Genomic DNA, 17350 nt, shown 5'->3' on the forward strand with positions numbered 1-17350 from the left:
GAGTGTGCTCTGTGAGCTTACTCTTAAAAAGGCTTTTAGTCAGAGCAAGCAGTCCGTGTGTAACCTGTATCACATTATACCACCTTGAGCTTATTGTAAACAGAAGTATTGGCAGTTCGTTGTGTGCTTTACATTGCACTACTACTGGATATATAACATATTTTCCTTCAATTTAGGGGTTTCCCATGATGAACTGCTTGAGTTAGCAAAGTTTCATTTTGGTGACTCTTTGTCCACACACAAAGGAGAAATACCAGCTCTGCCTCCCTGCAAATTCACAGGAAGTGAGGTAGGGCAAGCCTCCTAAGCTAGTGTTTTGTGTTGTATTTATGAATGTGTGTAGCAAATGTACCTGTTTCTAACAGTAAAATGGAAGAAGCCAAAGGAGTCCAGCTGAGGATGGACTCAGTTGTTTATATTCTTTCCTGTTCCATCTATTTAACCACCTATTTTTCTTTCCTAAGGAAGTAAGGTTTTAAGGAAAATATAATTTCGTCTTTTTGTGCTTTTTCTTTGATACTATGCCCATTTTCCTACTGTAGGGCATAAAAGTAATCTTTTATTTTAAAAACACCCCAAATTTTGACTTTTAATCAGGTTTATTCTTGGCTAAGTTCTGCCCACAGTACATTTCTGGGGGGTAGCTGTTAAAGCCAGAACTTGTAGAGAACCTGCTTCGTGTCAGCCGTATCTTTAAGCCTCGTTAGAAGCTTAGTTTGCCACATTAGGGATGATGCTCAGGGAACTTTCCTCAATATAATAAAGGCCGTATATGACAAGCCCACAGCCAACATCATCCTCAATGGCGAAAAACTGAAAGCATTTCCACTAAGGTCAGGAACAAGACAAGGTTGCCCACTCTCACCACTCTTATTCAACATAGTTTTGGAAGTTTTAGCCACAGCAATCAGAGAAGAAAAGGAAATAAAAGGAATCCAAATCGGAAAAGAAGAAGTAAAGCTGTCACTGTTTGCAGATGACATGATACTATATATAGAGAATCCTAAAGATGCTACCAGAAAACTACTAGAGCTAATCAATGAATTTGGTAAAGTAGCAGGATACAAAATTAATGCACAGAAATCTCTGGCATTCCTATATACTAATGATGAAAAATCTGAAAGTGAAATCAAGAAAACACTCCCATTTACCATTGCAACAAAAAGAATAAAATATCTAGGAATAAACCTACCTAAGGAGACAAAAGACCTGTATGCAGAAAATTATAAGACACTGATGAAAGAAATTAAAGATGATACAAACAGATGGAGAGATATACCATGTTCTTGGATTGGAAGAATCAACATTGTGAAAATGACTCTACTACCCAAAGCAATCTATAGATTCAATGCAATCCCTATCAAACTACCACTGGCATTTTTCACAGAACTAGAACAAAAAATTTCACAATTTGTATGGAAACACAAAAGACCCCGAATAGCCAAAGCAATCTTGAGAACAAAAAATGGAGCTGGAGGAATCAGGCTGCCTGACTTCAGACTATACTACAAAGCTACAGTAATCAAGACAGTATGGTACTGGCACAAAAACAGAAAGATAGATCAATGGAATAGGATAGAAAGCCCAGAGATAAACCCATGCACATATGGTCACCTTATCTTTGATAAAGGTGGCAGGAATATACAGTGGAGAAAGGACAGCCTCTTCAATAAGTGGTGCTGGGAAAATTGGACAGGTACATGTAAAAGTATGAGATTAGATCACTCCCTAACACCATACACAAAAATAAGCTCAAAATGGATTAAAGACCTAAATGTAAGGCCAGAAACTATCAAACTCTTAGAGGAAAACATAGGCAGAACACTCTATGACATAAATCACAGCAAGATCCTTCTTGACCCATCTCCTAGAGTAATGGAGATAAAAACAAAAATAAACAAATGGGACCTAATGAAACTTCAAAGCTTTTGCACAGCAAAGGAAACCATAAACAAGACCAAAAGACAGCCCTCAGAATGGGAGAAAATATTTGCAAATGAATCAACTGACAAAGGATTAATCTCTAAAATTTACAGGCAGCTCATGCAGCTCAATAACAAAAAAATAAACAACCCAATCCAAAAATGGGCAGAAGACCTAAATAGACATTTCTCCAAAGAAGATATACAGACTGCCAACAAACACATGAAAGAATGCTCAACATCATTAATCATTAGAGAAATGCAAATCAAAACTACAATGAGATATCATCTCACACCAGTCAGAATGGCCATCATCAAAAAATCTAGAAACAATAAATGCTGGAGAGGGTGTGGAGAAAAGGGAACACTCTTGCACTGCTGGTGGGAATGTGAATTGGTTCAGCCACTATGGAGAACAGTATGGAGGTTCCTTAAAAAACTACAAATCAGAACTACCATATGACCCAGCAATCCCACTACTAGGTATAACCCTGAGGAAACCAGAATTCAGGAAGAGTCATGTACCAAAATGTTCATTGCAGCTCTATTTACAATAGCCCGGAGATGGAAACAACCTAAGTGCCCGTCGTCGGATGAATGGATAAAGAAGATGTGGCACATATATACAATGGAATATTACTCAGCCATAAAAAGAAACGAAATTGAGCTATTTGTAATGAGGTGGATAGATCTAGAGTCTGTCATACAGAGTGAAGTAAGTCAGAATGAGAAGGACAAATACCGTCTGCTAACACATATATATGGAATTTAAGAAAAAAAAATGTTATGAAGAACCTAGGGGTAAAACAGGAATAAAGACAGAGACCTACTGGAGAACAGACTTGAGGATATGGGGAGGGGGAAGGGTGAGGTGTGTTAGGGCGAGAGAGAGACATGGACATATATATACTAACAAACGTAAGGTAGATAGCCAGTGGGAAGCAGCCGCATGGCACAGGGAAACCGGCTCGGTTCTTTGTGGCTGTCTGGAGGGGTGGGATAGGGAGGGTGGGAGGGAGGGAGACAAAGAGGGAAGAGATATGGGAACATATATATATGTATAACTGACTCACTCTGTTATAAAGCAGAAACTAACACACCATTGTAAAGCAATTATACCCCAATGGGAACATATGTATATGTATAACTGATTCACTCTGTTATAAAGCAGAAACTAACACACCACTGTAAAGCAATTATACACCAATAAAGATGTTAAAAAAAAATAAAATAAAAAATAAAAGTACAATCTTCAAAAAAAAAAAAAGAAGCTTAGTTTGCCACATTAGGGATGATGCTCATATAGTTGTATCTGGAAAGAAGCCTGATGTTGTCAACTACATAAGACTGTAGCATTGGCAGTACAAAAATAAGCCTGTTATGTCAAGATTAGCTTAAATTTAGAGAGTCAGAAAAATTCAGACTGACAAAAGATTATTTCTACCACTGAAATAATGCATCGCTTTTTGACCAGGTAATTATCTGGTGGCTGTGTCTGGACTATTTCAATTGGAGATCTTTTGGTGAAATTCTTCTAGACTAGACTACAGTGTAATGAGGCCTAATTGTTTAAAAAACAAAGGAGTGTTATGGTGAGCATTTTAACTTTGCAGTTAATGGAGCTGGTGAGTTTGTTTCTTGTTAAGCATGTTATATAGTGGTAATCTTAACTAGAGCTTTGTATCGTTTATCCTAACTAGATTCGAGTGAGGGATGACAAGATGCCTTTGGCACATCTTGCAATAGCTGTTGAAGCTGTTGGTTGGGCACATCCAGATACAATCTGTCTCATGGTTGCAAACACACTGATTGGCAACTGGGATCGCTCTTTTGGAGGAGGAATGGTAAGTGATTTTAAAAGTAAATTTCCATAATAATTGAGAAGATGAAACTTTGTACTGTGAATTTTGACTTAAAATATAAACCGATCCTGGATTGCATCCTGGGCCAGAAAAAAACAACTTTTTTCTTTTGCCATATTGGCAAATTTTGAATAAGGATAGAAGGATTTGTTAATAGTAATATATCAGTGTTAATATCCTAATTTTAATAATTGTACTGAGGTAAATTTCCTTGTTTTTCAGAAGTGCACATTAAAAAGTATTCAGGGGTAAAAAGGATATCTGCACTGTACTCTCAAACAATTGAAAAATATGTTAAAGAGAATGATAAAGCAAAAAAAAAATGGTAAAGTAACAGGTGTTAAGGAATTTGGATAAAGGAAATTCTTTGTACTATTTATGTTACTAGTCTGTTACTAGTCTGAAATTACTTCAAAATACAAAGTGTATATATTTATACTCAAAGATTTTGAGAAAATACATTTCATATAAGTATCTTAGGCTTCACATGCAATATAATTTCAAGTTTTTAAGCAAACAGCCCAAAGCTCTACAAATTGGGTTGATAATAGCTAATTATTTTTATTTTAAATTTTTGTTGTTGTTGGCAAAGCATATTGGCATGGGTTATTCAATTTTTTGGTTGATATGGTTATAAATGATTATTAAACAAAGCTGGAACACAGAATTAGATGTCATAACCATATCTCACATCAATCACTGCTAGAAGTGGAGTGCTGGGCTGGATTGACCAAGGGACCCTGTAAACATACCTGAACTACAACCTGTGAGGTCAACCCATTTTTAACTTTAGGGACAGCTTTGGCCTGATTGGATTTTTCCCTTTTTTTAATTTTAATTTTTATTTTATATTGGAGTATAGTTGATCTACAATGTTGTGTTAGTTTCATGTGTACAGCTAAGTGATTCAGTTACATATACACATATATATCCATTCTTTTTCAAATTCTTTTCCCATTTAGGTTGTTACAGAATATTGAGTTCCCTGTTCTATACAGTAGATTCCTTGTTGATTACTTTATACACAGTAGTGTGTATATGTTAATCCCAAACTCCTAATTTATCCGTCCCCCAACCACGTTTCCCCTTTGGTAACCATGAGTTTGTTTTCAGAGTCTGTGAGTCTGTTTCTGTTTTGTAAATAAGTTCATTTGTATCTTTTTTTTTTTTAGATTCCACATGTAAGTGATACAACTGACTTCACTTAGTATGATAATCTCTAGGTCCATCAATATGTATTATTTTAGAAGTGGGTGCAGCTACTAAATTAATTACAAGGATTCACTGCTTTAACATTATGAGTTTCTCTGGGGATGATGCATTGGGCTGGTGAGATTACTGTAATTCTTAGTTTCAGTGAATTTTAGCTTTATTATTGAGATACTGCTGGATAAAACTGAGAAACTCAGCCTTTTAAGGCGACTCACGATTTTCACATCTCATTTTTCTTTCTGGTAATTTGGACACGTATACCTACAGTTCTCTTGGACAGTTTTTTTCCCTTACAGAATTTATCTAGCAAGCTGGCCCAGCTCACCTGTCATGGCAACCTCTGCCATAGCTTCCAGTCTTTCAACACTTCCTACACAGATACAGGATTATGGGGAATCTATATGGTTTGTGAACCAGCCACTGTTGCAGACATGCTACATGTTGTTCAGAAAGAATGGTGAGAAAAAATTTAAATCATGCTTAGAATTACCACTTTAGTTTCTTTTTACACTGTTGATGCTGATTAATTTTTTATGGTGATGTTATTAGCATTTTATTAAGAGAACAAGACTTAAGTAGTAGCAGTTACTGCCGTGTTTTTAAAGATCACAGATGTTTCTTCTAAGTTGCATGTGAAGCTGATTTATACTATAGAAAATTCTTAATCATTAAGAAGCAGATTACTTCAGAAGGAAGATCTTAAAAGTTAAAAACGTTTAAATGCCAACTAGAATTCTAGAAAATATTTCTAAAAGTTATCTGGCTTGGAAAGGCTGTGTTATGAAAATGAACCTGAAGTTGCCATTGCTACAAGAAAAATGTAGTGTTTTAGTCAAAACTAGTACCTTGAGACAGGCAGAAGGGCCCAAAGCTTCTTGGAAAACTTTTATTTAGCTCTGGTCCCTTTCCTCCACCATTCTTACATGGCTTACATCTCTCTAAGTCTAGTTGGAGTGTAATCATTAATTAATTACTAGGTTTAAGTTAGACTCAACTGGATTCTTTTGAGAAACCAATGACCCTGACCTATCTATCCTCTAACAAGTCAGATCCTATCAGATGGGGATTCATGAATTTTCAAAATGACTGTAGCATTTCTCAAAATGCGGTCAGCCTATTTTTATATTGTATTGAATCTCTGCTAACCATATCATTTTTGAGAAATTAACACTACCAGGAAAATAATCAGTAATATTTTAACTTTTGCTTAACTGTTGGGATCATTAATAATTTCAATTTTTTACTAAATTGAAATCATAATCACTTGTACATTGTGGTGTAATACATAGAATATAGCATCCTTTCTTTAGGTCATTAACTCATGAAACGTGTAACATTCTCAAACTACTTTGACATTTGATTTTTCCAAATGGTTTTTAGGATGCGACTCTGTACAAGTGTCACTGAAAGTGAAGTTGCACGAGCCAAGAATCTTCTGAAAACAAACATGTTGCTGCAACTTGATGGTAAAAGAATTAAAGACATAAGTCCTATTTTCACATGGTTGACTTACATTCCAGTACTTAGTTTGCCCTTTTCTTTAAAACAGGTTCCACTCCCATCTGTGAAGATATTGGTAGGCAAATGTTGTGCTATAATCGAAGAATTCCCATCCCTGAGCTTGAAGCAAGAATTGATGTAAGTAGTCCTTAGATACTATTGGGTCTTGTGTAAAATGATGCTTGTTACAACACCTGGAGATACGCATCATAAATCTTGCTTTAGCTCTAAAATGTCCCAGGTATAGAATGTCTTCACTACTACAAAAAGCTCTGAATGCTTGTGTCTTCCAATTTTTCAGGCTGTAAATGCTGAGATAATTCGAGAAGTGTGTACCAAATATATTTATGATAAGAGTCCAGCTGTTGCTGCTGTTGGTAAGTAAGCCTGGCTCCTTTTCTCCTATGCAGAAAGTTGGCTAAGGACTTTCCTTCTCTTTAGTTGTAACTGTCCTTTCTTTTAATCCTTAGGTCCCATTGAGCAGCTGCCAGATTTTAACCAGATTTGCAGTAACATGTGCTGGCTTCATGATTAAAATGCTCCTAATAAACATATTTTGAACATACATATTTATAAAACCGAGACCTGCAAGTCCTAAAGAAAAAAAAATGAACATCTATACTGGTAAATATGAATGAAATACTATCTCAGACTTTGAAAGAATAAGACCACCACAATGAATGGTAGATCTCTGAGCTCTGAGAAATTATACTGGAACAACACACTTTAAGTATAGTTCTAAGAATAAAATTTTGTACAGTATTTTCAGTTTTATTATAAAAATGCACACACAACAAAGATTGTCATAAGTCATTTCTTGCCTCTACTTGCATTCAGCACTTGCTCTTGAGCAGCTTTCTTTGCTTTTACCATTTCGACAAGTTCCTAGGAAGGGAAAAAGATGTTACTTACACCAAGAAGTTGTCAGAATTTGCAGACATTTCTAGTGTTTGGTATAAGTATGTAAAACATCCAAACTGGGGTAAATCTATACTGAAAAGGTTGATTTTTTTTTTTAAGTAACTGCCAGAGCTAGAAAGTTTCTAAGGTTGGTTATTTCTAATATTGGCCCCACGACTACTGTGGTATTGAATAAGCACAAAAACATAATTTAAAGGATTGATTATGGAATCTATACACTAAAGATCTACAACCTTATATCGTTTCATGCAGTCCTTCTTTGTCCTGCCAGGCACTGCTTCTGCTATTTTTTCCCATCTTTCAGGTGTATTTACTGGGTACGTTTTCAAAGCTTGTTCCAAAAGCTTCTGTTCTTCTGTTGTCCAAGGGGTGAAATCTGTGCATGGACCTGTTTAAGAAAAAATTTTGTTTGGAAAATTTTATCCTAATTGATAGAAAACTGTCCTGGAACACCTTCCCAGATGAGTCTTTTGGTACACATCTTGGTAAGTGCCCATCTGAATTTGTGATGTGCAATCTTGAACAGACCAAATTAGACGCACATATATACCTCTAGGTATTAATTAGGGAAAAAACTTTAGATAGCTCCCAGAAAAATATGAGACTTTAAAGCACAATATGCTTTGTATTTCTGGTCTATCACAATCTAATATTCACCAGACTTTTTAAAAAAAAGTCAGATTTAACATACACAGTTGGACTGCTGGGTTCGAAACCACAATCACAAGTCATTTAAGATTTCTGATAAATCTAGTTCCTTATAGCATAGGGAAAAGAGCTGCCTCCTACTTAAAAACTTTTAGCTCGATGAGAGCCTGGAAACATTCTCATTTTACACTGGAAGAAACAAGTTTAACAAAGCTAAGCAAGCTCCCATGGTTTCAATGCTGTAGAGCCAAGGTGAGATTAGATTCCATTTCCAGTGTGTCACTGTCACCACATCCACTAAAATCTTGTGGAGCCTATGCTGTGCATCTCTACTAAACCAGACCTTTATGTTTGATAGAACACCTCATACATGTATCAGAAACAAATAATATTCCTTCCTAAGATGCAAGAAGTACACATCCCACTTCTGTAGGAAAATGAAAATGTGAAAATGGTTAAAATGATTTGGTTATTCTAAGTTAATGGATTGATTACTGACAGCTTAGTTATTTCAGATCATGCAGTGAAAACACAGTGGCACCTATCCTACCAGCAGTGAGAGACTACCTCTTGAAATTGTATCCTGTGAGATCAGGTACAAAGTAAAGCCTAGAAATCTAAGTTATTTCCCAATTAAAAATATACTCACAGACACAGTGAACAAGTTGAAAAACAACACACCTTAGAACAAGGCAGAGAACTTGTATTTGAAGACAGATTAAAGACTAAAGCTTTTTTTGAAATCAGCTTTTAAATTCCAGGAACCCCTTAGTGGAATTTCCTTTTATTAGTTTGAAGCCCCATTTAACACCATAGATTTAATTCATTTCCTCTCTCTTGGAAAAAAGATGGAACTGACATATAATTATTATCTGCTGCTTATTTGCTGTTATGATCCAGGGACGTCCCAATACCAAAATGAATGAAACATGTAAAATTCCTATGAGAAATCACTATTCCAAAAAAATGTGGCCAGCTTGCTGTTTACTGGAGCAGTTGAAGAGAGAGGGACCTGCCCATTAAATCCATAAAAAGAGGTAAAGGAGTCAGGCCCAAGTACCACATCACTCCTGCCCTCACAGGGTCACCCATCTGCCAGAAAGCACAACCATCAGTGTCTGCCTCCAGCACAGAAACTAGTCCCACAAGAAAGGGCTGAGAACAACGCAGTACTATCTGAACGTGTCTGATTTTTGTGGATGGCGTAAGGGGCAAGAGAATTACCTCCTTTAGGTGTTCTGAAATTTCCACTTTGTTACTTATCTTTCTGAAAAGAGCCAAAATAATGCCCAGCCTAGACAAAAGTCACCCGATTTTGCAAATGCAACTTGCAAACGCGGAATGATTTTTTCCTCTTTATAGTACATTGTAAGTCTCCTAATATTTTCAAATTGAAATTTTGGGATAATGAACCAGACCAAGAATACAGGAAAAGTGGGACTGTTAAGACAGGGACAGGTCATCATGAGGAGTCAAGGCTGTCAGTTAATCCCAAAACATACATTTGGCACCGTGATCTGGAAAGCATATCCAAGATTAGCTTAGTTTAGGGAGAAAAGGACTGGTGGCTCACAAATGCAGGTAGTGAAAGAGAAATTTTCAAAGTTTTGTCAGCAACTCATAGTAAGGAAAAAAATGTCACATCCCAGACACTTATACACATGAACAAAAGTTTCACAAATACCCACTTGCGTAATAGGTGTAATGCTCTCTGATATTTTCTATTCATGACCCATTAAACTGATTTCATGACCCACTTCTGAGTCATAATTTGCATTTGAAACATACTGGTCCAGAGTAATCAAATTAACTAGAACACCCAAGACATGTCAGCACAACAAATTGTGTCTGTATAACTAACTTGTTCTGAGCCACGCAAGTTGCAGGCATGCTGCCCCTTTACTGCTGTCTTCCCTTAAAAACAAGGACCTTTCCTTATATATGGTGTATTTTTCAAAACCAGGAAATCAACCTTGATAAAAAATTATCTAGTCTACAGACCTTATTCAAATTTCAATTGTCCCAATATCCTTTAATACTGATTTGTAAAATCTGGTGAACAAAACAAACACAACCCCTCCCCTCATGGCATATGAAATGGAAGAACTGTAATTCTCAATGGTGCTGAAGTAAATCTGTCCTGAAAACATCTGCTTTATACCTTTCAGTCTGCTAAATGCTTTCTATTCCATTCATTCTGAATGTAGACCATAGATCTTGTATACTCTCACACAGATACATGGTTAGCATTTTCTACTCATAGAAAAATAAAATTTCATTACCTTCAAATCGTTCTGAAGGTGTTGCATTGTCTGCTTGACACACCACACCATGTTCTTTTTTAAACTTATCAAAAGCCTTTTTGTTTATGTCATCTTTTTGATGAGGGTCTGAAAAGGGGAAAAAACTTTAATACAGATCATTTCATTTAGTCTTTCATTAAATTGCGTAGATTATTTTTAAAATATGTATTCAAGGTAGCAAAAAAATTGATTTGGCAAAACTAACTCACCAAGTTTTTGAAGACTCTTTGCTTTGCCAATAACATCTTTGGCGGTTCTCTTGACTCCAGAAGAAGAATGTATGTTCATGTAATTAGCAATAACTTCCCATCTAGAGCAACCGATAAAAAAATAACGAAAAACCCCAAACAAAACCCAGAATGATCCCACATTTTTAAGGCAGAAGGGTTAGCTATAACATCTAAAGAATTAGCTCTAAATTGGCGGTCTAATTATTACTATTGCCTGGACTATGTTTTTTGCTTTTCATATGTTTAAATCAACTGTGTATAATCTTGGTTTCAAGTTTGTACAAAACCTTACTGATTCTGTGTAAAAATCAACAGAAATAAAAGCACACATTTGTGTATACTGCCATTTAGACACATACTTAAGGAGACAGATCATTCTGAAAAGAGAACCTTAGTTTCCTCATATACAGAATAAGGGAGGCTGGATCTCTAGGGTTTCTTTGAGTTCTCAGCTCAGACTCTGCAGTGAGCTCCAGTTTGAGGTCGGAAGCAACAAAGAAGGATTAAGACTGAAAGAGAAACTATGGAGCATAAAACCTAGTGCCTACTATAAACCACAATGGAATAAGCCAACATGAGAGTCAAGGTTTATGTCTTATGATCCTTAATTTCCTGAGAAATTGATGAAGCATCCTGCTGTATGTATGGATATACATATGTGTGTGGGTATAAGCTGCTAAGACTAGCAGGTTCAAAATGCTTTTCACACTTTGCACAGAACTTAGTGTCTAGATCCAAGCACATCTCTGGAAGTTTGCTGTAATGTGCTGCTATTTGGATGTCTACATTATCCTTAGGCTCCAGTATGTGTTGAAGAGAAGTTTCATTAGAACCAGTACCTTGAATTTGTTCCAGCAGGGAAGAGATTCACAGCTTTAATTAGTAATTGCAGATCATCTTCTGACCAGTGTTTACTGCCATTTCCACCTCCGCCAGTTGATTTCTCTGCATTCTTAGATGCTTGTCGCATACGAGCCTCAGCTTCCTCTTTCTCTTTTCTAATTTGCTCATTTATTTCTTCTATCTACACAAATATCATAGGTAAGTCAGGGACTTAAAACATCTTACTACTCTACACTCCCTTGCTGGCTTGTGGTTCTCGACCCTCAGCATCATCCAGGCAAGGACCCTACACCGCCCCCCGCAGGACAGCCCCAAAACCACAATCAGCCTTTTCACTCTGGCTTCCAGGCTGCATATCTCTGCTTGAGGAACAAGAACCAGCCTTGGCCTGACCTACCCTGTATTACTATCATATCTCTATTTGCCTTGGACACTACTTGTCAAGTCTATAGTCATTGGGTTATTCACCCACAAGGCCATTTCAAAGCTCATACCCACTCTTTCGCAGATAATGTCATTTACTCTCTACAAAAAGGTAAAAGCACAGCAAAGTGGCCTTTGCTTTATCTTGAAGTTCTACCTTTTACACTGTCACTTCCAGTGTACCTTCAAACATGCACAAGGGAAAAAAACATCTTTACTTGATGTTGTTGCTCTGTCAGTTGCTATCTTGGAGTCATCTCTGACTCATTTCCCCACTTCAATCCCTTAGAACCAGTCACCAAGTCCCAAAGATTTCAGTGATTCCCATTATCACTCACAGTCCAAGTCCTTCCAGTGAGATTCTTACACTAGTCACACTCATCCAATGCCTCTTGTCTACAAATGCCAGATTAATAGCACAATGTTAACCCTGTGCTACTCAAAGATCTGTGGTAATGGAAACTGGTCATCTTGGTATTCAAAATCTGCTTAATTTGGCTCTACTCTTAACCAACTTAATCTCCCGCTTCTTCCCCTAACTTTCCACTCCTACCTGTATTTTACACTGCTCCCCTGACCTTCATTTAACACTGTCGTCCATCAAAACTGGCTCAAACCCTTCACTAAGCCTCCCTGACCACTCCAACCTGGTGTTGGCACTTCCTCTCTAACCTACAGCATTTACTGGGGGCCCTCCATCTTTTGGTCCTTAGGCCTTTTCTCTTTAGCATAACTGTTCCTGAACTCCTTTGTGGCAGCAATAGCATTAGGCTTTTCTCCAAATTCACCTAGGCACGGGGCTATATATGGTAGGTACTAACACTTGTTGCACTGAATTGAATTTCTGGGCCTGTTTCCTCATCTGTAAAATAAAAGGTGTAGACTAGACAGAATAAAAATCTCTTTTGGTTCTAAATGTTATTATCCAACAAAAATGCTCAAGGAATAGTCAACACAATGATTTTTTTCTAACAGTGATTCTGAAAAATCTATGATTAATGTGCTAGATAACCACAAATCAAACAACTATATATGGTAACAACTATACACACTTAAATCCAATTGAAGTCAACCCAAAGAGAAATGAGACACTCTTTGCCCCTATAGTAACTTACATGTTAGGTGGGGAAACACTGAGGTGAAAGCAATACTAAAGCAGAATTAAATGCTAAATACAGGTAGAAGTGATATGTTCTTCTATTACCTGTTTTTCCAGAGCAGCCTTTCCTACTTCTTTTGTAGACGATGTGAGTGTTTCATTCAAGCACTGTAAACTTAAAGGAAAAAAGGGGATGAAACTTTATCCTAAGCCCAAAAGAAGACTTCAACAGCAGCTCTACAGTTATACCTCGCTAGTTCAAGCCGATCACAAAGTTTTTCCACTTCCTCCATCATTTTTACACGTTCTGCCTCATTGTCAGAAAAGTGATTCCAGGTCTAGAAGTATGAACACAAACATTTTCATCATCTCTACTGGCACTCAAGAGTACATCCATAAACACAACTACCAAGCATGAAGTCCTCGAGAGGTTCTTAAGTTGACTGTATGGCCTCCTGGCCACCAACAAGCACATTCCCCGGGCACCATGCAAGGCTTTCCCTGGCCAGCCAGCAATAAGGAGGCATTACTAAATGGATGGAGGCGCAAAACAGAAGCACGGTGATGGTGCAGAAGGCCTCTGGATGATATAAGACAATGATTCCTCACAGAACCACTGAAGAATCAAGAAATTCTACATAATGACAAATTAAAATCCCTTTGTTAGGCTGCCTGTTCTATTTAGTGTGTGCCAAACTGTAAAAAAGACAGTGTGTTAAGAAACAGGAAGTTCAGCAAAACCTGATGTAACTAGAGATTATGCTTAGAATGGAATATTATGATGTGCCTGGATGAACAAGAATTGGAAAGTATCAATAATTCTCATGCTGCTTTCAGCTGCTGCTGACCCATCTCTCATTCCTCACTTTTCCTTGCTTCCTTAATCGATGCAATCTGGTGCTAAGCTTCCAATGCTTCTTTTACTGTGACACTTCCCTCGGCTTCCAAAAGCCTTACTGATTTTCTTCCTACCTGCTTGGGTCACTTCTTCTCAGGCTCCACTTCCTCTGTCAGTGCCTTAAGTATTGGTGTTTGCCAGTGTCCCATCTCCACCCTCCTTGCTCTATACTCTTTTGCCTGGGGGATCTCCACTACTTGCCATTGAGATGTAGACGACTCTGTGACGATCCCACTCAACTCCAGACTTTACATCAAAGTAAAGTCACCTACTGAGTAGCTTCATCTGAGTATCTCAATGCACTTAACATGCCCTAAACTGAAATCATTCTTCCCTAGCCTTTTCCTCTTCCTTTGTTTTCTGTTTCACTGAATAATGCCATCACCCATCCAGTATTCCACGCAAGAAACCAGGACATGTATTAACCCTTACTCCTCTTCCACCTCCAACATATAATCAATACCCAACAGGCAACAGCCAATCTTACCTCCTAAATGTTGGTTCATTTAATCTACCTTCTTCTATTCCCACCATCTCTTTTAGTTCAAGGCCCATGCTCTCACCTGGATTATGCAAAAGACTCAATTTGTTCTGCCTCTAGTGTTCTCACAGCATTCTGAGCATAAGTGACTCAGGATCAGAGTCACTTTTAAGCTAGCAAGATACATAATGCTCTTCAAGACCTGGCCCTTCCTTCCTCTGGCTCATTAAACCTCACTTTTCTGGATCTCTACACTCTCTCAATGCTCCCTGATCTCTCTCATCTCTAATCCCATAAACACACTGCTTCACCTGGCTGAATCCCACTAGATCCAGAAAGCCTTCCTTGACCACCTGTTCAGTACCTTCTTGTCCTAGTACCCATCTTAAAGTGTTTCACTGGCCTGTTTTCTTGTCATTCTCCATCGTTAACCAGCAGATTCTTGAAGGTGTCATCATAGTATCAACATCAATTATAACTGCTTGACACATAGTTAAGTGCTCATCAGATATTTGATGAATGAATAAATGAACTCATGCAGGAAAGGAGCTATAGTAAGTTACCAAAGGCCAGAATTTTAACCCTCATTTAGGCACCATCTCTAAGAACTATTCAAGTTTTCTATTTTCTAACTGACCTTTTCAAGTTGTTGATTCAGTTCTCATTATGCCAAATCTAACAAGTGCTACATGTGAATGATCTCATTTAATCTGCACAACTCTATTTCTAGGTATTATTTCAGTTACTGTATAGGTGAGGAAATTGAGACATAAATGGGTTGAGGGAACCTCCTGAGGACCAGAGCCAGGACATGGGAAGTGGAAAATTACTTTAAATCTGAGTCCATGCTCTCAACAACTATGATATACTGCATTCTTCTCAGTATAATTTTCTAGGTGAAATCTGAGGAAAATCTTTCATTTTTTTTCTATTTAGATTTTCCTCTTACTTACCAAAAGCTTGAAGAGACATCCTGTGCTTGTATTTTTATTAAATGTCTTGAATTCAAAGCCTGCTAAATGGGGCAGGTTAATTTCATTAACTGAAGATTTAGGATGGCATATATTAGAATACATATACTAGTGTCTAGAGCCTCTGGACAGTCACATGAAAGAGTCTTCTATACACAGTAAACATTTACATACTTGCTGAATTTAACTACAATGTTGTAGTATACTGTGTGGCAATCTCTACTATAGCTTGGAATTTCATTAATTTATTCATTTGATGCTACTTGATATAGAACAATACTGGCCTCTAACTTTACCAGTTTAAAAAGTAAGACCATCTCTTGGACAAAACTATATTTGAAAACTTTTGGGTTTTAGTCAATATTTTTTAGTTAAAAACTGTACCTGAACACAAACTACCAGTACTCAACTGAATGATATCCCTTTATTTAGATAAAAATGAAAGCGCTTAGATCCTTAAAAACAACCCAAGTTTAACTTCTTAAAGAACTTTTTCTTTGGTAAAAATTAATTTTACACCATTAAGGAAGTAACCAGTCAAAACCAATTTGTGGCACATTTTCAGAGCAAACGATCCAATTTCTCCAACCAGGGGAAGGGGGAGAGATGGTGATGGTAGGGGACCTGCAACAGATACAACCAGGAGACACACAGCTGAAATCTTTGATCTTATTTAGATAAAAAGACATTGAGATAATCAAGAAGATGTGAATATGGAACAAGTATAAGAATAATAAACAACTTTTTTTTTAGGTTTGAAAATGGCAAGATGGTTATGTTAAAAAAAAAACAAAACCAACCCTATCAGAGTTGCATACTGAATATGCATGTGTGAAATTTTTAAAAAGTGAATTTAAAAACGTTTATATTCTCAGATAAAAAGTGTACAGTAGTTTATATTTCCATAGTATAGAAATATTTTTAAGCTTAATCAGCAATTTGATTTACTTGTATGTAGTGCTTGTTCAAACACAGTCTGACGTACCTTGCATGAGTTTCGAAGTTTTTGTCTTTCCTTCTTAATGGCTTTTTTCTGGATATCTTTTTCCTTCTTTGCCAATAACGCTTGTTGTCTAACTTCCTCCTCTTCTTTTTCCTTTGCTAACCGAGCAGCTTCTAATTCAGCTTGTCTTTGCTTTAATAATGGAAAATAAAATCATTTAATAAGAAAAGTAAAATTCCAAAATGCTCTATAATCTTATTCAAAAAATACAATTTTTAATAACTTAAATTACACAAAGGTAAACATCAACTTATCAAAGACTGAAGGAAAAACAGATGGTAAAGTTCTATAAAAATTTATTAGAAATGTAAAAAGGACATATTAGAAATGAGTGTAGTATTAAGAAATTTACATGACATTATGTTTTGCTCAATAAGAATTTGCTGGTAAGGAAGATCGTTCTATCAACTGTGCCAAATGTCATGATTCTTTCATAGTAGCACCTAATTCTCTACTGCTAGATTACAGTATTTAAAAATAGATCTGAAGATTGAAGACTTTATGAACATTTAAAATCCAACTTTGTCAAATGTCATCTTACTTTCTCTTTAGCTTCTTGCTCCTTCCGTTTTGCCTCTGCTTTTGCTTTCTTTTCTGCTTCTTTCTTGGCTTTTTCTTCTTCCTTAAATTTTTTTATCCTTGGATCACAGCTATATGCATTATCTACCAGAAAAAAAGTTAATCGTTTGAATTTCTAACATTTAATTAAAGAACTTTAAAAAAAACATCAATTATCCTTACCAACTAATGTTCTTATTCTGTTCATTTCTTCTTTTTTCCTCTGGGCCCTTGTTGCTCTGTTCTGCTTTTCAATCCATCTCCTTTCATCACGACTATAAAATAGGAAATATTGGAAATAAACTATTGCTTATGGATGGTATGACAGGAAAATGTTATACTTTATAATTTAGCTACAATGCAAATGTCTTGAAAGGTTAAAATGCTATGTCATTATTAACATTAAAGGGTAATAGTACTTACTATTATTTTTGGTTAATTTTTTAGGAACATTCATGTCAAAAGAATTTCCCTAC

General features: G+C 36.5%; 2 protein-coding genes across 3 annotated transcripts in view; one reads left to right on the top strand and one right to left on the bottom strand.

The window, feature by feature from the left end:
- PMPCB (peptidase, mitochondrial processing subunit beta) overlaps positions 1-7173 on the top strand; it is an 18528-nt gene extending 11355 nt beyond the window's left edge. The window contains exons 7-13 of the mRNA XM_007467051.1: positions 177-289; positions 3623-3766; positions 5293-5453; positions 6377-6462; positions 6546-6634; positions 6798-6873; positions 6967-7173. Coding sequence (XP_007467113.1) covers positions 177-289; positions 3623-3766; positions 5293-5453; positions 6377-6462; positions 6546-6634; positions 6798-6873; positions 6967-7031 — 734 coding nt within the window. The 3' untranslated portion in view covers positions 7032-7173. The remainder of the gene's footprint in view (positions 1-176; positions 290-3622; positions 3767-5292; positions 5454-6376; positions 6463-6545; positions 6635-6797; positions 6874-6966) is intronic.
- A 50-nt stretch (positions 7174-7223) lies between these two features.
- DNAJC2 (DnaJ heat shock protein family (Hsp40) member C2) overlaps positions 7224-17350 on the bottom strand; it is a 36189-nt gene continuing 26062 nt past the window's right edge. Inside the window, exons 8-17 of one of the 2 annotated variants that reach the window (XM_007467053.1) lie at positions 17058-17149; positions 16858-16979; positions 16299-16448; positions 13213-13301; positions 13069-13138; positions 11438-11622; positions 10578-10678; positions 10348-10455; positions 7651-7805; positions 7255-7381 (exon numbers count right to left, since the gene is read on the bottom strand). In XM_007467053.1, coding sequence (XP_007467115.1) covers positions 7307-7381; positions 7651-7805; positions 10348-10455; positions 10578-10678; positions 11438-11622; positions 13069-13138; positions 13213-13301; positions 16299-16448; positions 16858-16979; positions 17058-17149 — 1147 coding nt within the window. In that variant the 3' untranslated portion in view covers positions 7255-7306. Of the gene's footprint in view, positions 7382-7650; positions 7806-10347; positions 10456-10577; positions 10679-11437; positions 11623-13068; positions 13139-13212; positions 13302-16298; positions 16449-16857; positions 16980-17057; positions 17150-17350 lie in introns of both variants that reach the window. The other variant, XM_007467054.1, reaches the window with a different exon arrangement.

Source organism: Lipotes vexillifer, unplaced genomic scaffold, assembly GCF_000442215.2.
Source record: "Lipotes vexillifer unplaced genomic scaffold, Lipotes_vexillifer_v1.1 scaffold450, whole genome shotgun sequence".
NCBI lineage: Eukaryota > Metazoa > Chordata > Mammalia > Artiodactyla > Lipotidae > Lipotes > Lipotes vexillifer.